The following is a 24,786-nucleotide window of genomic DNA, read 5'->3' on the forward strand; positions in this document are numbered from 1 at the left end:
AATGTAAAACTATTTTTTTCTTTATTGAAAATACATCTACAAAGTAATGCTTTCCAGCCCACAGTGGGTGCATGGGTAGGCAGAGCCTCCGATAGACTGGCAAAGGGATCACCTTGGAGGATCTGTTTTCATAAGAAATGGTTAGTAGTACAAAAAACAAACACAAAAATACCTCACACTGGGTAACAGCATTAATTTGACGTGATTAAGTTTTGTTCTACTAGAGTGTCTTAAAACGACTGCCACATATATTAACTTCTGTAGTGTATTTCCCAAACAGAGCTTGCCGTTATTGAATGATTACTCCACCATAGTCTAGTGTTAACCTTTATATGCTCGGAGTGCTCAATATCTCTATAAAATATCTCTAATTGGAGATTGGGAGATGCATTTCTAGATACGCAGTTTGTTAGTATTATGTCCATTCATCATTTTCGGTCAGAAACTAATGCAGCTGCTACTATCTGCTGCCTCCCAATGAGTATCTTTAAATATTCCTCAGGGGGGAAAGATCCTTCATCTCTTCAACCTGGGAGTTGGCCTTGCCTGAAAGTAATGCCCCTGCTGGCTTTTCTTGTGTCCTCATTGATGTTATTTTCATGCTGATTCATCTACCATTTTTTTTTTTTTGGTAGGGCCACAAACAAAACTAAAGCAAACCCCAATCTAGATGAGAATTTTGAACGATCTGCCAAGGGCCATTTCTATACAAAGAAGTATCTTGTTCCTTTCATTCTAAGCACTTGTTTAAATTGTAAAACAAAACAACAACAACAAACTAGAAAACATTTTCAGGGATGAGAACATGTCTCCAGTTCGTGTATATGTCCCAGAAATCTCACTTGTTTGACTCTGAAGTATGAAAGAAGTGGCATTATATGTCATTTCTTTGGGGACTGATTGGAAACTGAAGACAAAGTGTTCAGGTTACAAAAAGGGCTGAGATGTCGCTCTGCCTTTCTCTGCTCTGAAAGAAGACCACCTGCCCTTGATCTTGATAAAGAATCCTCCCTTTGTAATGTCGGCCATACTCTGTTCTTTCTCTGCTCCTTAGTGTTCTGTAGTAAGACCATGAGCAGCACACTTGCTAGTTGCTAGTCTTCTGTTTATTTCCTAAACATCTAATTGTCAGTTGAGGACTGGTGGGAAGCTTTCTTAGAGCCATCCCTTGGGTTGGGGAAGAATACCCAAGAAGTGAGTGCTTCTAATATTGGTAAACAAAACAAACAAAACAAACAAAAACAGGCAAGGGCCCCCACAAATAATCCCACTCCTGGCATGGCCTGCCACATGTCTACTTATATAGCCAACACTTTGGACCCAGGACCTAGTGAGCCACACACAGCCTGCCCTTAAAGAGAACTGTCCATTTCCATTAAGTGTCCTCTTTGAGATCTCCATGTCACACAGGGCAGGGTCTTCCTGGTGTCACAGAAATCTCAGCTAGAAAGGCCCAGTGTGTCTAAAGGACTCACTCATTTTCAGGATGAAAACACTGAGGCCACGCACGGCATGAGATGAGTCTCACTCAAGACCACACTTTCTGCTCCTCCTTACAGCTGTGCATGTGGGCATTGCCCTGGTACTGATCAAGTCAGGAGAGATGGGGAAACACATCTGTTACCAAAAGGTAACTGATAACTGCTCATCGAGTTGTGACGTTTTAAGACTACACTCAATTGTGTTCTGAAGGGTTTTTAAATTTTGAAAGTTGATTTAAATTTTTTTTAACCTATCATTTGTTGAACGCTTCTACTTATAGAACAATCACTTAGGATTGTTTGCAATCTAAATTTGTAATATCAAAATGATGTTTGATTCCAATGACTTACTTGGTAAGAATAATGTGGAGCGATTTAAAAATTCCAAATGTGGTCTGAAACCTATGTATTTTGGCTGCTGCCAAGCCCTCCCTTGTTTTTGGACATTTTTCCAATCCTATCCGAGTAGGGAGGAAATGAGAAGGGGTTCACTGCTTGGGTGAACTCAATGAGATGGACACACTGCAGAACAGTTTTCCAACACCTGGTGCTTGAGAAAGCACCTGTGCTGGTCTACATCTTGGTTTCACTGTGAGCCAGGGGTTTCTCAGGTTCATTGTCCTGGGCAATCAGCTGATAGGGCTTCTTCATTTCGTTCTCCTCAATCACGGAGTTCCCCATTTCAACATCTCGGTTCTTTAGTTCATGTCTTGACAAGTGCTCAACTATCCCTGCTCCGAGGGAGTCACCCAGCACGTTGGTGGTGGTTCGGAGGCGGTCCCTGCAGGTAGGGCAGGAAGGGAGGAAAAGAGAGGGTCCCATGAACACCTGCCAGATGCCAGCTTCTATGGTGAACTGGCTAACTGCAGGAGGCATCTTTGAACTCTTTTGTAGTGTGTACCCCTCCAACGGAATGATTTCACACTTGACATACACCTATAAGAGTCGCTGTCAAAGGTATAAGGACGAGTAGGTGATAAGTTTTCAGCGATTAGTCTGGCTATACACAGAAGGTGAACAGTACAGGCTGAACCCCCTCCCTATGTGTGTGTGTGTGTGTGTGTGTGTGTGTGTGTGTGTGTGTGTGTGAGAGAGAGAGAGAGAGAGAGAGAGAGAGAGAGAGAGAGAGAGAGAGAGAGAGCGCTCACCTGCACACACGCACGTGTGGAGGCCAACAGTGCGGTCTTCAACTATTTTCTACCTTACTTTTTGAACCTTGTTTGAACCTAGAGCTCACCCATCTAGCTAGATTGGCTTGCCAGCCAATCCCAAAGGTCCTCCTGTCACTGCCTTTCCAGTGCTGATGCTGGAAGTATGGGTGCGTGCCAGTGTGCCCTGCTTCTTTTTAACGGGTACTGTGCCGAGGATGGAACTCAGACCCGCATGTTTCCACAGCAAGCTCCCATACCCACTGAACCATTCCCCCGGTCCCCTTCTCCATTTCTATTGAACATGTTCTCTTTCCTCCATTCACCTACCGTTGTACTAATGGTTCTCAAAGCATGGTACAGAGGCTCCTTGGGGAGGTGTCCTGGGATACAAACCATTTCATAGGAACCCCCATGGTCTCGTTTGCTTCCTTTACTCTTATCTTCTCATGAATTTGTGGTAAATCTTGCATAGACTACATGATGTACAACCTCATAGCACGCTGCATGCAGAGGCAGCCAGGACAGTTGCAGCTGTCTGATGTTAAGCAGGACGTGTAGGGGACTTACAAAATGTAACCCAGTGTCATTCTTTTCACTAATCTTTCTGTCTAGTAGTGATTATTTTTCACAAAACATTGTTATTTATGTCAACCCACAATGGATTATTATTCTAGCTTTTAAAAGAAATGAAAACACGTGTGAGTTTTCACTCTATGGTAATGGGTGTAAACCATATAGCTTTAATATGCTGCCCATTTCAATCAGTTGGACGCATGAAGATTGAAAAAACTCTTGAGAGTGGAAGCTTGCATTCTACCAAAGTCCCTTTCGTTTTTTGTTGAGACAAGTTTTCATTTAGCCCAGGCTGACTTTGAACTCATTGTGTGGCCGAGGAGGATAGCCTCTAACTTTTGATCCTTTTGACTTCCCTCCCCACATGCTGAGATTACAGGTTTGCACAGCACTCCATCCATCCCCTCTGGGTTTATGTGGTGCTAGAGAATGAAGACAGAACCTCGGGTACATTGGGCAAATAGTCTACCAATCGAGCTACATCCCCAAAGTGTCGGTGTCAATTGATGCCTCAGAGGCGTACCATGGACTGGGTTCTTTCTTACCTGTCATTGAATTTAATCCCTATAGTGTCAACAGGAGGCAGAGAACATGGGGACCTCCACTTTTAGGGAGGTGGAAGCTATGGTGGTTAGGTAGGCTGACACTGTCATGGGGCCTGCGGCGATGACCCAAGTAACCTGGGAACTCATGCTCTGTCCCCTGGTCTTGGTGCACACTGTTGGACTCTTCCTAGCTCTAGGGAAGTCATCCCATGTGGACTCCAACATCCAATGTGTTTTCCTAGGTACTTTCTTCGGGCATCCCTTAAACAAATTTTTTCCCCAGTAGATGGGAATTTATGAGAGACTAGGGGCAGACAATGTCCCTGGAAGGGTGAGAGAAGAAGGCTTGAAGACAAGCCCTATATGGTGGGGATCTAAGAATGTGGAGGGTACATTCCTTGGGCTTTTCCTCAGAGTGCCAGATCCATTCCAGTAGATGATATGAGCTCTCTTTCTGCAGGGCTATCCCTCACCTCATGGGTCTCAGACATAAACATCTGCCCTGAATTACCCCCATTGTAGTGGGAAGCACAAGGCGGAAGGGCCTGAGCTGGCATGTGGGGTCTGTAACTCCAGCTGCTGAGGGGATGTGTTGTGCAATCCAGAGAGAGCCTGGCTGACTGATGTCAGCTTTGCAGACAGTAGGTTTCCCAACTCTGAGTGGCTTTATGGAGTGGGAGGGAGAGCAGCCATATGTGCCCTACAGGCTGAGAGAGGAGGGAGTTTGCATGGCATGTTAGGCTGGGACTCGAGATAAGGACTGGGAATCAGGTCATGAGGAAGATTTAATTACAAGCCTGTGTGTCTTTTGCTCTGTCTTCTGCAGGTCCATTAGGCTGTTTGTTATTCTAGAATTGTGGGGGTGCGAGAAGGGGGTGGGCTTGTGGGTGGGAGCTACGGTGTGAGTCAGAACACAGTTCCCCGATACTCACAGAAACCAGTCCACGGCGATGATGAGTGTGATGTCATCTGTGGGCAGGCCCACAGATGTCAACACGATGACCATGGTGACCAGGCCCGCCTGAGGAATCCCAGCTGCCCCAATGCTTGCAGCCGTGGCTGTGATGCTGTTGACAGAAGGACCCAAACAGAAAAGTTTACAAATGCCTTCTAATGGAGAGTACCTCCCAAAACGTACGTTCCCACGCTTGAGTGGAGGATCTGCTTTGGAAAAATGGAAATACGTCAATGAGAATCATCCACTGAGCTAACAGTCGTACTGATCAAAATTGATCATGCACTTTTTATTACGTGTCAGCTGGTATGCTGAGCATGGTTTGCCTCATTTGATCGAAACAACGACCCTTGTGAAGTGAGCTTTATTACTGTGACCATTTTTAAGTATAGAAATTGGTGGCCATATCCTTTTCTATGTTCTTACAATCATTTTGTAAGATCTAAAAGGAAGCAAAAGGGGGGTAACTCAGTGGTAGAGCATTGGCCTAGCACTGCTAAGGAGCTCACAGGTGAATCTGAGCTTTAAAGTGCCATAGGGTTATAGTGACAGATTTACTTCTAATAATTGTCTTCCTCAAGAGGCTAAGTTTCCACGATTGTTGTAGCTACAGAATTAAATTCACTAATTCAAAGAGGAATGATTTCTATAGTGCTATAATTGAATCTCTCTCTCTCTCTCTCTCTCTCTCTCTCTCTCTCGTGTGTGTGTGTGTGTGTGTGTGTGTGTGTGTGTGTGTGTGTGTGTTCAGTATGGACCCAGTTGCACGTACGTTAATTGTCTGAGACTTATTTGATAGAGTGTTGTGAGAGTATGAAACTGTCTCCTCACGAATAATAAAGTATTGGCAAGATCCAAATGGCACTAGAGCGGCTAGTTTGTAGGGCCACCTAGAATGAAATCAACACTTCCCAGCCTCCTAAATTCTGGCTCATGACTCATAGATGGAAGTGACTGGCTAGCCTCTGACTTCCCTTCTTCCCGCTGGCAAACACTTTAAGTGGTGAAAAGCCATCACGGCTACCTAGAAACTTAAGAACTACAGCCTTCATTCCTTACATTGTGGAACACTGACCAGCCTTGAGGGTTTTGTGGAGTAAACCTTAAAGAGAAATGTGTGTGTACCTTGTTTAGGTCATTGAGACCTTTTTCATTATTAACTCACATACAGCTGAAGCTTTGTCTTAACTCAGAGCTTTTCAGCCAATATGCCAAGGTATGTCTGAGAACAGGTTATAGGACACTGAGACACTGATCTCCAGCCTCCTGTGTGGTTAGGTTGGGGCTCCTGATCCTTGGTGATCCTATAGTTTTAGCCTACGGTCACAATTGCTGGTCAGCCTATGATCCCAATCTCTGGTCAGCCTGCGATCCCTGGTTACAGTAGCCTAACCCATCATTTTACTCTACTGTATACTGCAGCTATTTCCCCTTCCTAACAACATACACCCAAATACAGAACATAACATGTTTCTAAATGAACATAAGAAAAATGTAGGTGAGTGATAGAGATGAAACTCTTTTCCAAAAAGATCCAAAAGCATACTTTAAGGCATTAAATCGAGATTTGATCTTGATCTGAGAGAGAGAGAGAGAGAGAGAGAGAGAGAGAGAGAGAGAGAGAGAGAGAGAAGCTGCAAAGGACACATGGCGGGGCAGCTGGGGAATTCTGAAGATAGGATGGGTATTTTGGAAGTCCTTTTGAAATTATTTCTTGTGGGTCTGTAGAAGAATATCCTCATTCTTAGGAGATGAATGATGTACAAGTGACATATCGTGGCAGGAGCAGAGAGGGGAGAAGAGAAGGAGGGAGGGGGGTGCAGGTGTGGCAAATGTTAATTTGTAGGCCTAGGTAGAGGAGGCTGTAATATTGTTTCAACTTCTCTATATCTAGGGAAACCTCACTCATGAGCAACTGTGGGAACCAAGGTTCGATTTCTAATATTGTTAATGTTAGCTAAACTGAAGCCCACAGCAGTGAAGGGCGCAGCTGCTCTGAACTTGGAGTCTTAGAACCTCCTGCTCTTGGAACTTCCGGCTTCTTGCGTTTGCTCGGGTAGCGAGAAAGGGCAAAGGATTAAATCCGCACCTACGCGTGGGCTGTCTTTGGCAGGTACAAGGAAAACTGCCAGGAACGACAGCTGCCCCCGCAAAAGGAAACTAAGAGATTTGAGAAAAGCACAAAAAGGAAAATTGCTTTCCACTGGACACCGTAAGTATGGGTTAAACGGTTCTCCATAAAATTGAGTTCTCTGCCTTACTTTCATGGTCGGTCATTTATCTTAAACTGTCAAAAAAAATTAACTCAAGAGAATAAACTAACGCAGTTTTCAAGGGTATTTTTGTTTTCCAGTATTGCCTGTAGACATAGTTTAATGTTTTCAAATTTGGAGTATAACTTAATGTTTCTAAAACAGAATTATCTATACTATATATTTTGTAGATATTAAAAATGAGCTAGGTATATCCGTGAATTCTGTATTGATAAACAAACCAATCAAGGGGTGTGGGAGCCCATTTTTTAGGTTCCTAGTGGCTTTACCCAGCAAATCCACATAGAGAGAATGATTGGACCATGGGCCTGAGTACAGGTGTCTGAGATGGTCTGCACTTGGCTGTGCTGGGGGGAAATCTTTTGCTGCACCCCTTGGCATTTCTATGAATACCCTGGGGCAGAGACAGTCGGGGCTCTTTGGAATAGGTTCCAGGCCCTCTCAAGGCTATCCTGTATTTTCTATCTGTTTATCTCCACAATCTAAATTCTTCTATCTGATATTTCCCGCTGCTCTCACTCAAGAAAACTCTGGGGAACTGTGGAGTTGGTGGGCAGCTGCCCCACAAAGGGGTACATGGTATGTGTGGTATAGTTAATTACTAAAAAAGAAGTGTGTACATGTCCTTGCACTGGAAAAGGTCTTTGGAAATCAGTTGTGGACAATGGTTACCTAACAGAAAGATTGAATACGGTAACAGGTAAGTTATACTTCCATGCCATACACTTCTGCATTGTCTGAATGAATATTCACACCTGAAGTTTAAAAAGCTGAAAAATATATAAACCCGAAACTGCTCCCTCCAACTCCAACCTCCTGCTTATGTGGGAGCCCCTTCCCAATCAATTTCTTTGCCCAACTTCGCACATTCACTCATCTGCTAAAACCATTCTGAAGGAAACGTTGAGTAGCAAAATCTTCCCTTGTACCTGATTGTTATAATCTGTCCAAAGTTCAGGTCGAAGTTGTTGACTTGGGCGATGAATATGGCAGCCAATGCCTCGTAGAGGGCGGTCCCATCCATGTTAATGGTGGCCCCCACGGGGAGCACAAATCTGGTGATGCGTTTGTCCACACCATTGTTCTCTTCAAGGCACTTGAAAGTGATGGGCAGGGTGGCAGAGCTGAGGACAGCAAAACAGAGCGTGTCAGCTGAGTGCCCCCACGAGTCCCGTGTTTTGTCCTTGGCACAGACAGTTCCTTCCTCTCTTATGTCCTGACTAAGTCAGCACGCGTCTACATAGAGGGTTAGGAGTGGTGTGGTGTCCTCACAGGGTCACGTGGCCACTCTTCTCTGCCTGGATTCCTCCGAGGAAGTACTTGTGATTATTCCCGTACCACGGATGGATGCTTGGACCACATCACTTTCTCCCTTTTCTCTCAGGCAGACATCAATGGAAGACAGAAAGCCAATGGCTAGGAAAAGGCTCTTCCTTCTCCTTCTTCCTCCCCTCCCCTTCCCCCTCCCCGCTCCCAAAAGGATTTACAGATAGCCGTTCCCTGGATCCCAAGGAGGTATGATCAGTGTCAGAGGTGAAAAGAGCCAATTTAATATTCCCGAAATTTAAAACTCCCAATAAAACGCATCTACTTAACCTCAACCCAAGAGGCTCACACTTCCTTAAAGGAGAAAGCCCTATACGTGCGCGTACCTTGAGGAGGTCCCCAGGGCTGTGATGAGGGCTTGCAGCAAACCTCCAATGAAAACCCAGGGGTTCTTCCGGGTTACCAGGAAGTAGAGGAGGGGCAGGACAATGGCCGCGTGAATGAGGAGCCCTACGATGACTGTCACTGTGTACATGGCGAGCTGCCCCCCAATCACGCCCATGTCTTCCATCTCAACGATTTTCCCTGCGATCAAGAAGAGGATGCCCAGAGGTGCATACCTATGGAAAGCAGCACATGCGCAATTAGAAGTTTGATCCCTGTAAGTTATTGCATGTAAATTACCAAGTGGGTGTGTGTGTGTGTGGGGGGGCGGGAATAAAGAGGGAAAGACAGGGAATTTTCAAACAAAGTCCTGTAGAAACTACAGATGTCATTCTTTTCTGTTTAAAATACACAATCCCCCAGATATTTCTAAGTTATTCTGAATTGCTCTAGGACAGCCCACCCTCTCCCCGCCTTAGGGAGGGGAAGAATTTTCGGCTCTCATCCTAGATGCAGCTAGGACCCTGCTTGGGTCTTCAGATGCCTGCAATCCCGTTTCCCTCTTGACTCCTGCTAGGCTCCTGGAACAAGCCACTGTTCTAACATCCACCCTTTCCAGAACATTTTCCACACCACAGCTAAAGCAGGAGGCACGCTATGCCATGCTGTGCTATGCCATCGTGTGGTCAGCTTTCTTATTCCAGAACAGTGTTTCTCAATCTGTGGGCCACGACCCCTTTCAGGGGGTCAAATAACTCTTTCACAGAGGTTTCTTATGACCATCAGAAAACACAGATATTTGCATTTACAATTCATAACAGTAGCAAAACGACAGTTATGAAGTATCAACAAAAAATAATTTTATGGTTGCGGGGGTCCGCCACAGCATGAGGAACTGTATTAAGGAGTTGCAGCTTTAGGAAGGTTGAGAAACCCTGCTGCAGGGCCACTTTATTGCTTTCTCCCATAGCTATGTTCCACTTAAAAAATTACTTAGTGATTTTCTTCAAGTCACCTTTTATACTTAAGTAAATTTCCTTTCACAGGAAATTTTATGTTCCTATGCAAACTAAATACTAGTACCACTTACCATAAATAGAAGACCATAAAGTAAACCCAGAGCTATTAAAATTAATAAAGTGTGTGGATGTATGACTGCAGTTGGGTTATAGGCATTCCAATTAAGTAATTATCCACAGGCTGTTACTCACGGTGCCTGCAAGAATGGGCAAATGACCCTATAATGACTCACGCACACTGGACTAACCCTACTTGCTCAAAGGGGCGACTTTCAACTCCCTTTGCGTGATGTGTGCACTAAGCTAAAATGAACCACACTGCCAAACACAGAAGCCAATCACCCTTAAGGAGAAGGCTCTGCTGGGAGCTGCGGAGGACTTGCTGCTGCAGCTCAAGCAATACAACGCTCCTTTCAAAGGTCCTTCCAAAATGCAGGCCAGGAAATCACAGAAGTACCTGTTCTCAGAAATGTAATAATTCAATGTTGAGTGTGTAGGCGAATGTACAGCTAGAAATGCTACACGTGAGGTTCATTCAGTGGCCTTGAATGGGCTCCTTTCATGGAAGGGGTGAAAGGTGGAGGCATTTTAATAATATGAAGATAAATGTCCACTTTCAGCCAGGCCAGGATTTCAAAGCGGCCTTCCAATTGGAGGCTCCTGTGGGGACCACATTCTGACCTGTCTTGGTGCCAAGTTCATATTCATCTTGTGCAAACTCCTGAAGAGTGGATTTCTATGGGCTTCGGGGGCATTAGAGACAAAGGATAGTTTTAATCATGTTGGTGAGTGACTGTTCTTCTCAGCGATTGATGCCTTCCTGCCCCAGGTGCCAAGAAGGACCCTAGGTATTAAAAATAAAGGATGAAAGAAAAGCAACTCCCACACAAGGCCTGCGCCAAGCAAGGGGCTCTCTCCATGCTGGGGACGGTTTACTTTCCAAAGTCAATGCTCTCCTCCTGTGGGTTTAGTTTTTCTTTTGTCCTCTGCTCTGAATTTTATTAAAGGAAGTTCTGGTGTAAGTTGTGGCTGAACAGTCCATAATACTTCCTGTGAATCCTCCTGCAGGCCACTACAGCTCTGCAACATAGATTTCTTTCTTAGGGTTCAGCTAGAAAGGGAAACTCATTTCCTCACTCTGCTTCCAATAATCCAGGGCCTGTGTTCGCTTTTTTCTCCTCCTGGGAATGCTCTTTTTGTACAACTGGATGTGCCTAGTCATTCTGATGTGAGGAAACATGTCACCCCAAGCCTTCTGTACCACCCAAAGCAAATGACACGCCTCCCCCACAACCACCTTTCACTTTTTTTTTTTCACCACACTTATGACTCAGGAACATGATATTTATTTGCTTGCTCATTGTTTGTCTTCCTTAAAAGTGTGTGAGACCCAATGTGCCCTCGTCTGCTCTCTCTGTTGCTGCGGCTAGTATGCCGGGCACTCTATTCTTACCACGGAGTAGAAACTCAATCACTGTGTGAATGAATAACTAAGCGCGTGTGAAGTGGGTGGATGGGGTAAGGAAGTCGAACCTTTCCAAAACAAGGAAGTACATTTAGGTTCAGGGCCTCTGCAGTGCCAGGAACACACCAACTTTCTTGTGGTTTCCAGAAAAAGATCAGTGCAACCATCTGTCTGACTCAGGGGCACCTTTCCCAGAACAGAGCACACACCCATTGCAGCAGGGATCCCCTATACACAGCTAGGAAGCACAGAGAAATACGTACCACATGATCACCGCTACCAATCTCATGATGGCCTCATTAAGAGAATCAAAGAAATCTCTCAGCGCTTGGCCCTGTTCCTTCATGTTTCCAATCACAAACCCAAAGCACATGGAGAAGACGACTAGGCCCAGGGCATTGACCCCGTTCACAGATCCAGGAACCGGTACCATCTCCTCCCGGATCCGGGTCAGGGTCTCCATGGCCTCTGACACGTTGTTGATCACGGCGCCCAGGACTGTCTCGTTGGCCTGGATGGGTACTTTAAAGCTCCTTTTCTCATAGCTGGTTTTAAACTTAAAAATAAGAAGCACAACAAGAATCAAGTGATTTTCATTTTATACTTCCTTGCTGTCCAAGTTTCCTATCATGATACATGTTATTTTGTATTCAAAGGACAGTATTATAGACAGTTTCTATATACTAACCCATGTATTATCTATCTAAATTGTGGCAAATCCCTATTTCTCAACACAGACACATATACACTGAAATACATATGAATCACAATGCACACACATACACCCAAACACATGACAAATTGCAATAAGGAGGGAATATCTGGCTAAAGACATCAGACTCAGAATACACACACACACACACACACACACACACACACACACACACCCCTTTGCTTTCTTCTGAAGTCTTTGAAAAATGACTCTAATGAGATTTTTCAAACAGCCACAAATTCAAATACTCCTAAGTCCTTTTTGCCTTCTATGGAGACCATGCACAAATAACTTACCATCCTTCATTTCATATCCTACAGCTGTGAAATGGGATAGCCACTGATTTTACCTCACAGGGTTGTGGCAATGGCCAAATAAAGCACCACAAGGGACAGCATTGTGTAAAATGTAAAGTACAACATTAATGTGGACTAATGGTGTTCAGTGACAATTCCCTTCAGCATTAGAGTTGGTTAGAAACTTCAGAGGACGGGGGGGGGGGGGGGGGGGGGGGGGGAGGGGGGGGAATCCTCGGGTCATTCCTGATTTTATAAAAGTTCCTATTCTTTTGTTTGTTTGTTTGTTTTTCGAGACAGGGTTTCTCTGTGTAGCTTTGCACCTTTCCTGGAGCTCACTTGGTAGCCCAGGCTGGCCTCAAACTCACAGAGATCCACCTGCCTCTGCCTCCTGAGTGTTGGGATTAAAGGCGTGCGCCACCAATGCCAGGCCAAATTCCTATTCTAAATAGCTTCCTGCTTAGTAAGTGGTGATGACAATCTTCTTGCTCCAAGATCATATCACTTCTCTCCTAAGCCAAGTCTTGCCCTTCCCCCACAGCTCCTGTGTAGATGTTCCAGCTAGCAAGTGCTGAGAACATTGCTGTGGCCACAATTAAGCCTATCCTGCTATGATCTCCAGAAAAGTGAAATCCCTGCCCTGGCCTTGATAGCATTGGTCCTAAAGCAACAGTGAGTAACAGTGTGTGATCGTTGACTGGGTTTAGAATCTAGGGAGGAAGGCATGGCTACACATAAAGTACTTGGCTATTTCTGTACCAAGAATGAGCAGGAGACTTCCTGGTCTATTGGAAAGCTACCATCTCCAAACAAGGACATGGTCAGCTGTCAATAGGGAGGATTGCTGGTCATTTTAAAAACACATAAAATTCCATTACAGTCAACTCTCAGTCTCTTCACTGGGGTATTTGTGGATTCTGTGGGTTCTCCAGGGTACATTTTCAGGCCTGGTCATCCGGTCTTAAGCCTCATACTCTTCACCTTTAGACACAGTTTAGAGCCTCCCCAGAAACCTTATTTGCATTCTAGTCTAAGCCAAATAGATCTTAGGGCAACACATTCGCTTCCCCCTCACAGTCCTGCAATTGCACCCAAACTAAACACCAGCCTGTAAAGGTCAGCACTTTTCCCATCTAACAGATCTAGAAATCAGCATTTTTGATGTCATCCATTGCCAGCTCATGAACAGACAGACTCACGATGCTGGGTTGGTTTGCTGGATTGAAAGGGATTTATTCTTTATTGTTACTGCAGTTCTTGAATGAAGGAAGTTGGATTTTTGGCTGCCTGAGCATTTTTTACTTTTGTGGTCCCTGGGAACTAAACTCGGGGTCTAGAATGTGCTCTCTAAGCACTCTACACCTAGACTGTATCCACATCCCTCTTTTTGTTACACACACACACACACACACACACACACACACACAGACACAGACACACGTATAAAATTAAAATTTTGTTGCATTTATTTATCTAATGGGGGTAGGGGCACATGCCATGGTGCACACGTGGAGGTCAGAGAGCAATGTGGGAGAGTCATTACTCTCCTTCCAACACGCAGGTCCCAGGAATTGACTTCAAGTTATCAGGCTTGGTGACAAATACCTTTACCAGCCAAGCCATCTTGCCTGCCCTTTGCTTTATGTTTTAGGACAATGCCTTATTAATCACCCAGGGTAGGCTTGACCTCACTCTGTAGCCCAGGCTAGCCTTAGGCTTATGATCCTCTTGCACTCTATTGGCTTTTTTTTTTTTTAAAGAAGGTAGCGCATGCCTTTAATCCCAGTACTTGGGAGGCAGAGCCAGGAGGATCTCTGTGAGTTCGAGGCCAGCCTGGTCTACAGAGTGAGATCCAGGACAGGCACCAAAGCTACACAGAGAAACCCTGTCTCGAAAAACCAAAGAAGAAGGGAGTATGTTCTGATCTTATAATCTGCTTATGCACTAGCTTTTACAAATAGTCTAAGGAAGGGGAAAGAAGGTGTCTTACATGTGTAAAACCCAGTTCTCCATGACGTCAGGGTTTGGTTGTATTTTGTGTGTCCCAAGCAGAAAGGTTGGGTGAATTGAACCACAGAGAGGAGTGTCTGGGAAGTAGCATTTAATCTACAGTACATTTCCCCTTTTACAGCTTGGGCAACAGAGCTCTTCTAATCAAGTGAGGTTAGGAAGAATTGTATTTCCCAATACTAGAAGGTATTTGTACCCATCACGTGGAGAGCCAAGAACTGCTAAGATAAGGGGCAGAAAGGGCAAGACTTCCCATGACCTCCAGGTAGAGTCTCTGGGTTGCTTTCTAGGAAAGCATGGAGCGGTAGGAAGAGCATAGAAGTCACGGATCTGAATTCTGGGTCTGCCATTTACTACTTGTGAGAACCTGTACTGATTACATAATCCCCCATTCTCATAAATGAGCAGCCTCCTGAGTGAAGACAGTGCTACTCACCGTGTTCATGTGAGGACTAAATAGGACATTTGTGCTTGACACAGCAGGCATTTTGTAAATGATGATGCCAGTCCTTTCCGATATGGTTCTCTAGAATCCCTAGGACTCTTCATAGACTTTTAATAAGTAGGCCGATGATTTTTAAACCAAGCCCAGAAACCAGAATAGTCTGTCTAGCTTTAAAGCAAATTGTTAGTAAGTTGTTAGTACATTTATTTATATTTGAATTTGCTTGCTTTGGTGAGTTTTTGCATGGGAACCCAAGGAGGGGAAGGAAGTGAGGGCCTCCTAATTAGTCCTCTTAAAAATAACATAGACTAAATGTGCTGTTTGTGTGTAATATGAGTGTGCCTGGCAACTAGGTCACCCTTAACACAAGTAAAGGACCATGGTCACCTAAGTGTCCCAGGTAATCCTGGTGATTTCCGTATAATTAGCCAGAAGTATGTCTTACTGTAGAGATTGAAAAGGCAAAGAGAAGAGGGCCCTACTGGCTTGGTATGTCCAAGAGGTATTTATGTTTTATTATTTTTAAACGTGTGTGTGTGTGTGTGTGTGTGTGTGTGTGTGTGTGTGTGTGTGTGTGTGAGTGTGGGTATGTGCATGTGAATTCAGGTGCCAGAGAGGTTAGGGGTGTTGGATCTATTGAAGCTGAAGTTACTTGGGTTATGAGTCAGTGGACATAGATGCTGGAATCGGAACTTGGGTCCTCTGGTAGAGCAGTCAGTACTCATACCCACTGAGCCATCTTTCCAGTCCCCAAAGAAGAATTTAAAAGGTGACTTGGTAGCTGGAGAGTGTTTACCTGTTTAAAGCAGGCTTCCACCAGATTGGGAGGGAACATGTTCCTGCAAAGAAAACAGGAGTCATTAGTAAAACTTCCCCCAATAGTAACTTTGTTACTTAATATACTTAAATACTGCATCATTGTGTCTAAGGCAATGAATCAAGTAGCATATGAAAAAACAGACATTGTGACTTGAAGCTGGATACATGGTTGTTCCTAGGTATGGACCATGCAATTCATGTTCTTCAGGCAAGTCCCAAATTCAACCCAAATATCCTCCTCTCAGCCCATGGGATTTTTTTTTTTTTTCATTCAGCCATTAGATTATTAAAACCTCCCTCCTTGGAAGAAACAGAGATGATTTCTCCATCAGCAGGTGGCTGACTCTACATATGCAAAAGTGGTTATGTTGTGGTGGTGCTATGGGTCTAGGGATCAAAAGATATGATTCGAAAGACATGATCAGTTGCACCATGGACTATTTTTCTCTGCAGGCTTTCAGGGAGATAGGGACAGCAGCCCAGAGAGTCCGAGGCTCTTTGGGAGTCAGTGGAGAGCTTGACCCAGTATTTGAACTTGAGGCCTCTGCGGCAAGGCTTGTCGCTTCCTGAGAGATTGTATCAGAGTGATGATCTGAGGGGGAGAAACAGTCTTGCTCAGGAATGTGACACTGGCCACATCAATGGCAGCCACTTACGTCTCAGCTGATTCATCTACAAAGGAGGAGAGTGGATTAAACTACCATTAGGACTCTACAATGGGAGACTGGGAGGAGACATGAAGCTTGAACTTGAGATTCTAGAGATAGTGTGCTGTCAAACTCACACGTTCAGGCTATATTGGTTTGACTCTTTCCTGTTGCTATCTGGACCCTCCAGTTTTCTTCTCCTTCCAATCTTTGCTCTGTGGGTTTTCTTTTCTTCCTGTGATGCAAGTGTACATTCAAAGAACTTCTAAGGTAAATGCCCAAGCTAAGGAAGGGGCAGGATAGCCACACACTTTTTACTAGGGCAAAGGATAGAAACGTACGATGCTCTGAGGGGCCAACAGATATAGGCCGGGGATGAGATATCAATTTTCAAAGGCAAAAATTACAAAAAAGGACAATATAATATTCCTAACCCAAACTAACCATTTGTTCATGGAAACATAGTAAAATTGCAATTACTTCCGTGAACTTTATAAAAACATAGTTATCAGTTACTAATTTGCACGGATCTTTTTATAATACTTTTTTTTGGGGGGGGGTTGAGACAGGGTCTCTCTGTAGCTTTGGAACCTGTCCTGGACTAGCTCTATAGACCAGGCTGGCCTAGAACTCACAGAGATCCACCTGCCTCTGCCTCCCGAGTGCTGGGATTACAGGCGTGCGCCACCACCGCCGGCTATAATACTTCTTAATTTTTTGAAATTATAATATAATTATATAATTTGCCTTCCCTATCCTCTCTCCAACTCCCCCTATCGACATGTATCTTTGTTATTGCTCTCACTGGGCAGGGAATACAAGGCTGGTAGAGCATTGGGATGTACTATATGAAAAGGCTTTTAAAAAAAGGTCTCATTGTGGTTGGGTGAGGCTAACAGGTAGAGGATATGAGGTTGTCCCTGGTGGGAATGGAGAGGTGCCACAAAGGAGACCCTCTTCTCCAAATGTCTCTTGACTCACTCTTGAAATGACATTTGGAATCAGTCCCTTGAAGAAGCTTCTTTCAGACCAACCATTGGGAACCCTTGGGAGTGGCTATCTAGCATAGGCACCTTTGGGTCTTTGCAGGTAAGATGTAAAAAGGAAAGGTTAAGTTTTGATGGGAAAGACTGGGGCATAAGAGTGAGATAATGCAGAGTAGACAGGAATCTAGAGGCCTGTGTTAGGACATCTTCCATTTGCCCTGCTAGATCCATCCAGCATTCTGTGCAGAGCCCTAGGATTTAACCCATAGGCAACACAGCATGGGTTTGCTTGTTTTCTGACTCCTTTTGGCTTTGTTTAGTGGCATTTGCTGACAGCTTCCAGGGTAATAAGAGAAAAAAAGTACGTATCATATGCCATCAGTCCCTTGCCCTGTTCAGCTTCCTACTTGTCTCATACCTTAGGGCCTCCCTGAGTCTGTTTAGAGACAGGGTCTTGATATGCAGCCCAGGTTGAACTGCCAATGGTGAGGCAGGAGAAAGGATAGGCAGTGATGACAGGCAGAGAGATTAATAGAAGGAGAAATTTAGGAAGAGGTAAGGAAAAGGAATGAGAGAGGAAGAAGGAGGACTTCAGGGGCCAGCTACCCAGCCATCCAGCTACACAGCCAGCAACAGAGAAAGAAAAGTATATAGGAATAGAGAACTATAGAAGTCCAGAGAAGAAAGATAGATGGGATAATTTAAGAAAGCTGGCTAGAAACAAGCCAAGCTAAGGCCGGGCATTTATAATTAAGAATAAGCCTCCACGTGTGATTTATTTGGGAGATGGGTGGCAGCCCCCCAAAAGAGCAAAAAACAAACAACAACATTGCATGGCCATGCTAACTTTCAGAGTTCCTTTTGAATATGGAGTGTGCTTGTTGTTAAGATCTGACTGATCCAAGGGCAGGTATGTAGAGAAAGAAGAAAAAATGTCAGGCTCAAACTTTGTCTTGCTCTGATGATCACCAATTCCACTTCAAGTGTTGGATGAGACTCAATTGTAATCAACACCTTGTTTGTTTATAATACACCACTGAAGAGCATCCTTGGACTTTTTATTACTGATGTGCCAAATTCGTTCTTTGCAAATAGTATAAAAGAAGGAACATGAGTCAGAAATGGTCAGATGAACACTAAAGTCCCTGCTGGACCGTGCTGTGGCTTGCACTGGACAATGATACAGACCAGGGAATCTAAGGACCAGGCCATACTTTGCTAAAATCTTTCTTACAGAGCAAGACTTGGGGAAGGAACATCAAGAATTATTCAGCTAGTCCAGGGTGAACTGCACAGTGGAGACAACTCAGAGATGAGATTTTTGAATCCCATGCAGGGCTCTCTAGATCATTCCTTTCTTTTTCATCTCACCTCTTCTGTATGAGATCGGAAGACAGGGCCTCAGTATCAACTTCTGTTAGAAGGAGGAAGAGATGTGACTTCCATTTCAAGCCTGTCAGGGCTGGTCCTGTTAGATAACCTCTTTGAGAGTTTGGTTGGCTTCCCAAAATAAGAAGTGTGTGGTCAGTGTATACCCTAGGGACGGGTTACAAGCACATACCTGATTAAATCCAGGAAGGCATCTGCGGCAGTCACTTGTACAATTTTACCTTCTCTGTACATGTTTTCCTTTGTGCCCTTTCCGGGATGGATGATGATGACAATGATTATGCCAATCACCACAGCAATGATGGTGGTGGTCATGTAATAGACTACAGCTCGCATACCCATCTTCCCTGACGCCTTACTATCTAGGGCCGCCATTCCTGGGGAAGGCAAACAGAAGATTTTCAGGAAGTCAGACCAAGGTATTCTCCAGTGGAAGACAATGGGAACCTCATTTCCTTCTACACCTGCTTCCCCTCATGCCTCCCAGAAACACCAACTGTGAGAATTTGTCAGTGAACATGTGCCCACCCATGTTCTACTCCAGATTGATTTCATGGGGTCAAGTGACACCAGTTTCCTAAAAGCTTGAGGTGTGATTAATTTCTTCCCTCCAGTTGTTATAAGTTAGGGGAACCTACGTGTGTGAGTAGTGTGTGTTTGTGTATGGGAGTATGTGTATAGATTTCTATCACGATAGTGTAAGTTTACCCAAGTCTAAGTACTGTGTTGAGTCACTGTCATTGAGTTATTATTTTATATGCATGTTATGGAGTCTTTTGGATGTCTTTTATGTAACATTTGTTTTTAATACAAGCACTTGCCAATCTATCTACAATTTGTATTTCAGGCAAAGATTGGGTTCTAAAGGTCAAAGTTCTTATACCACATCTCTGCTGTTTTATTTCATCTCATTTAATAAAGTTGAAAAAATTATTCTTTGTGGAGTTCTCCTTATTGTTGTACCCCACCTCCCTCTTCCTTGTCCCACAGAACACTGTATGACATGTTAAAAATACCCCCCTTCTTCTTGTTTTCAAGACATATTCAGTGTCTACTTAAGGGGAAGTCCAGTGTTAGTCCAGGGCTCCCAGGGGTACAAGCTAAGCTGCCCAGTATGGGTGGTAGGAACTGAACTTGGGTCCCCTGGAATATCAGAAAGCACTCTTAACTACTAATCCATGTGTCCAGCCCCACTATTTACTATTTGTGTTTTTATAAATGTACTAAAAGGTAACAGTGTATTTCTTTTTCTTTTAATGATTTATTTGCTTTTATTTTATGTGCATTGGTTATTGAGTGCATGTATGTCTGTGTGAGGGTGTTGAATCCCCTGGAACTGGAGTTACACAGTTGTGAGCTGCCATGTGGTTGCTGGGAATTGAACCTGGGTCCTTTGGAAGGGCAGTCATGGCTTTTAACTCCTGAGCCATCTCTCCAGACCCATTAGTGTATTTCAATAATAGATATCAGTACCCACATTTATACAAACATATTGAGGGTAAGTACTGAAAAAAAGTATCCATGATTGTTAAGTAACTGGTTAAATTTGTCTAAAAATGTTGACACAGAGGTACTGAAGGAGAGATTAAAGTTACGACTTTCAATTTATAATTCCAATCATATTTGAATTGTATCACTTATAATTTTCATAAGCATTTACTTAATAATCACCCAAAGTCTAAGGTCCTAGTGAATAGCAAGTAGAGTGTAATGGGAAGACAAACTTAGACCTTATGTAACTAAGTTTTGTAAATGTGATACCCCTGAGACAACCAGCCACAGCTCTCACAGATGAGGAGGCTGACTTGGCTTTAGTGCATGACCTTGACCTCTTATCCTTGAAACCCAGGGTTAAGTGTCCATTTACTGAGATGGCGCCACTCAGCGCTTCAGTGACATTATACCTGGGCTAATACGTTCTCAGCAGACCTGTTCATCCCCCATTTTCATTCTCGGGTCTGATTCATGTGCCAAAATATCTTTATGTTGCTGTAATTGCAATGATGTTTCCTCTAAGCGGCCCACTCTCTTGCAGGCTTGCCTGACTAGACATCACTGGACTACTACATCATCCTTCCGGCTCTTTCTCTGTCTACTTAGTGAGTGGCGTAAGGAATGGCTGATATCTCTGGTAGGAGGTACCAGGTGGCTGTATTCTCTTCCTCTCAGAGGAGGTTGTCTTTTCCTCCGCCTCCTATCCTGTAGTACTTCTCAGACGTCTTCTCTGATGCGCCTGCCCATGACTGCCAACCTATAAGCTAGTTAAAGAGAACACTGGTGGTCAAGATAGCATGGGTCCAAAGTCGCAGACAGAGGAGGAGGTTTCCATGCCCCTCCTTGGCACAGAGGGATGGGAGCATTATCATAGTACCCACAGCTAGAGGGACAGTACCTTTAGGAAATGGCTTATAGGTTTCTTAACATGCTTTGAATGAAAACCAACTTGAAAGTATCTTTCCATACTTTCTAATTCTGAAATAACAAAGACAACCACCAGAAGGCATTTTCTTAGCAATAAGCACAAAATGAGAATCATTAATCAAAGAAGAGGTCTGGCCCACATTTGCATATTGGCCCTTTAGTTTTGAGAGAAATTAGGCTGCTATTGTCTCAACCAAAGAAGATCCCACCACTAACCAATTCTCTATGGAATTCTCCTAAAGGGAGTCTGATGTCCCCCACAGGACCACCTGCTCACTCCTGTTCCTGGAATAGTTCAGCTTCTAAAACTAAAGGCGCTACAGAGAGAACAAGACCATATATTGTTGTCAGAGAGACAGCAGGGCAGAGGTGTACAACTTGTTCCTCACACAATGGCCTTGAAACTAGTGGGGCCAGGAAAATGATAGGAGAATTCTGGAAGACAAACTTCAAGCAAGCAGGACATTGTTCTTCCTCTCCCACACCTGACCTCTAACCACCCTCCCCTGCCCCCATGATGAAATATGAGAGACCAAGTTCTACGGCAGAGACTAAACACACATGAAGAGAGTCTGGGGCAAGGGTAGATCGAATACTAAATCACTTTGTAAAAAAAAAAAGGAAAATTTTGGCAGGAATGTCCCAAATGTTTAGAGAGGAAAAGTTTGCATAGATCTGTGTCATTTAGTTTAAAATATAGGGGAGGAAAGGGCACTGAGGTGATGGGAGACGAGAAGCCACTTGGGGATAGGAGTGTGTTACGATAGCTGTATATTCGTCTAACATGTCTGAAAAACGCATTCCAGAGTGAGTTGTAAAGATAGTGATCTCACCAGCCTCTTTCTGCTCACTTGACATCTCAACATCTGTATTAGGAAAAAAACCTGCCACCAGAATCCTGAAATCCAAAAGAAATCTTATATTGTGTTCTTGTAAAGTACCATGATGGCTCTCCCAGGTACAATAATATGCCCATATGGTTTGTATACTTTGAATTAACCTCTACGGTAATCCGTAGGCTCATTCATAAAGTCCTGATGCCGTATACTCATTTTAATTCCATGGCATGGCATAATGCTGATATCATTGATACGGTTTTGTAGGTAAAGAAACAAGAGCCCAGTGAATGACTTGCCCAGTGTTTCACAGCTAATAACCGCAGTGGCAACATCCAAACCATGCTTCTGAAAGACCACCTTGCTGATTACATCCTCTTAGGAGTTGTCCACAAAACACTTCTTGTTCTCCATGTTGACTCTCCCTAGCTTTCATGTGCCGAGTGGAGACAAGCCACTTGGTTTGAGGAGGACATTATTATAGGGATGTAATTATGGAGAGTCTCTGCTCAGTTCCTCTCCATGCCTTAGAGCTCCCCAAGGGCCAGGCTGAGAAGTTCTGATCGTCATGGGAAGGAATAGCTGGAGAGCTGACCTGGCAGTGTAAATCCTCCCTCCATTCCCGGAAAAGTGGTTCAGAGCAGGCAGGCATGTTGTAATGGAGGGTGGAAGGCCATCGATTTGTCTGGCTGTGAGCAGATTTCGCTTCTGAAAAATCTATTCATCAATAAGCAATTATCATGCAAGTAACCATTCCTGAAAACCTTCAATATACATAAGAGTTAAGCACTGGAAAGAGATTAAACAGGATGCTTTCTAGACTATCAAAGATTGAAAAATTGCTACAAATACCTGTGTGTCTTAGGTGGCAGGCACTTGAAGATAATGAGAAGCAAACGTCTTGAAGCAAATACAGAATAACTTTTTTACTTATGAAGAAAGCCTTTGGGTAATCAGTTTAGTACAGCAAATAATGCACCAAAAAAATTCATGGGATATTTTAGAGGGGGAAGAGAGGAGTATTTCCTGCGTACTATGTGGACCTCTGAATCGTAAATTAGATTTCCTTTTGATACAATGTTTTGTATGACTTGGATAAATGAAATATGTCTTCAGCCAAGTTTTAAAGGGGAACATAAATAACACAAAGCTCCCAAGGTTCTGTCATTTTCATGGATTCCACTCTCCCATCTGCTAAAAAATCTATGCCTTACAAATGAACGTGTTTTGGTCTGCTTCCCTCACAATTCCAGTCTCTGGTTTTGGAACAAGAAATGCAAAGCAACCTTCTGTTTTGAATTCTCTCTCCATGTATTCTCATGACACTTCATTGCTCTTCCAAGGCCCCTGGACCAGACCCAGGAGGGACAGAAGAGGGCAGTGGCAGATGCTGCTTCAAGATGATTGCTCTGCTTTGGGTCTGAGTTCTTCTTAGACGTGTTCCCTCTTCCCAATGCACTCTTAAACCCTCATCTAATGAAAGCCGCCTGTTTCCAGCCCTCCTAGAATTTCAAGATGGGCAAACGTACAGCAGAGGACGCAAGGATGAACATGTACCGTATTCATGGGAATACAAGGTGATGTGGCTTTTAAAGACAGGAGAATTAAACTCTAAAAATACCGTTTATGTTCATGTGTGTATAGTAGATCGAGAAATGAGTCCCGGGGTCTCGAGCAGCTCTCTGCTGCTGAGCATTGGGCAAACAGTCACCTACAAAGGTGTTGGAACCGGAGGGTCAAAAGGTCACAGAGGGAGGGGCAGTGGAAGTAGGGTGTGAGCACCCAGTAAGTCATTTTAAATCCCTGACTCAAACTATGTGAACATTTTTTTGCACTGCAGTATTTTCTTCTGGCTCTTTACAGATTAGACAGTAAAGAACACGAAAGTTCTACGGTTCTATTCACCTTTGAGTAAATCTTTAAAAGTCAGCTTTCAAATTGTTGGTAAAGAATGGTGTGTCGTCATACTGGGTCTAGTGGTATATATAGAGATTCTAGCTACTCAGGAGTTCAGGATTGCAAGTTCAACATCAGCCTGGGCATCTTAATGGTGTTCTAGCTCTAAAGGGAAAGTGTAAGGCGGGCCCGGCTGTAGCTCTGCAGTAGAATATTTGCACACTCCTGTCTCAGTGCCTCTGCTTGCTGATCTAGCTCATTCTTTCAGGCAAGCACACAGGAGTAATTGCTATTGTTCTATCTTCCCATCCATTGACGGAGGAGTGAGTGAGTTAGCAAACAGACAACAGAAGGAAAGTAGACAGAGAAAGGTGAGGACAAAAGGCGAGTGCTTACTTCTCAGGTTGTGAAATTGGTTTAGTTGGTCATGACTGCATTTAAAAAAAAAAATCAATTAACAGAAAAGAATAGCATAGTTAATACTAGAAGGTATTAAATGTGGTCAAGATGAGCAGTGTTTGGTGATGTTTTTCAGCTTCCTGCCTATTGATAGGCATGTGCCAGGCCGCACTGTGAGATGCATTTCTCATTCTGGGTTCAGATTTACCAACACTGGTTATATCCCCACTCAGCTGGCAGCAGCGGCTTTACAAAGGAGCCACAAACTGCTATGTTCCCTTCTCGTTGTCACTACCAGGGACTCTGGGCTACTACTCCTCAGACCTCGGAACTAGTGTCTTTTCATGAGCGGAGGTCAAAGGAGTAAGGGTGCTGCCTTCCAGCGTCTGCTCCTGGTCGGTTCATCGGAACAGAAATCTTTCAGACATTATTGTTCCAATTCTGCCCCCACTCCCAGCAGCATGACCGCACATGCGCAGTTCAGGAGTTAAGAAAAGGGTTTTGCATCTTACATCATTAGTATATGTTGGCGACTACGTGCACACGGCTTGGTCACACAATCAGCGCATGCGTGGTGTAGCTCTGTAAGCCCACCTGCGCATGATCACCTAGAAAAAGCTAGACACAGACGACATCTCTCTCTCTCTCTCTCTCTCTCTCTCTCTCTCTCTCTCTCTCTCCCTCTCCCTCTCCCTCTCCCTCTCCCTCTCCCTCTCTCTCTCCCTCTCCCTCTCCTCGCTCCACCATCTTTCTCTCTGCTCTCTGCATGTGCATTCCCTCCACCCCCAGGCCTGGTTCTTCTGTTTCCACCCCTCTTC

The 24,786-nt window shown here is 44.1% G+C and overlaps 1 protein-coding gene across 1 annotated transcript in view; it reads right to left on the minus strand.

Moving 5' to 3' along the window:
• Positions 1-617: 617 nt before the first annotated feature.
• Slc1a3 (solute carrier family 1 member 3) overlaps positions 618-24,786 on the minus strand; it is a 78,778-nt gene continuing 54,609 nt past the window's right edge. The window contains exons 4-10 of the mRNA XM_036206850.1: positions 18,589-18,793; positions 15,372-15,414; positions 11,376-11,668; positions 8,631-8,864; positions 7,908-8,102; positions 4,683-4,817; positions 618-2,262 (exon numbers count right to left, since the gene is read on the minus strand). Of these exons, the coding sequence (XP_036062743.1) occupies positions 2,055-2,262; positions 4,683-4,817; positions 7,908-8,102; positions 8,631-8,864; positions 11,376-11,668; positions 15,372-15,414; positions 18,589-18,793 (1,313 nt within the window). The 3' untranslated portion in view covers positions 618-2,054. The remainder of the gene's footprint in view (positions 2,263-4,682; positions 4,818-7,907; positions 8,103-8,630; positions 8,865-11,375; positions 11,669-15,371; positions 15,415-18,588; positions 18,794-24,786) is intronic.

The sequence above is a fragment of the Onychomys torridus genome, chromosome 15 (assembly GCF_903995425.1).
Source record: "Onychomys torridus chromosome 15, mOncTor1.1, whole genome shotgun sequence".
NCBI classification, from domain to species: Eukaryota; Metazoa; Chordata; class Mammalia; order Rodentia; family Cricetidae; genus Onychomys; species Onychomys torridus.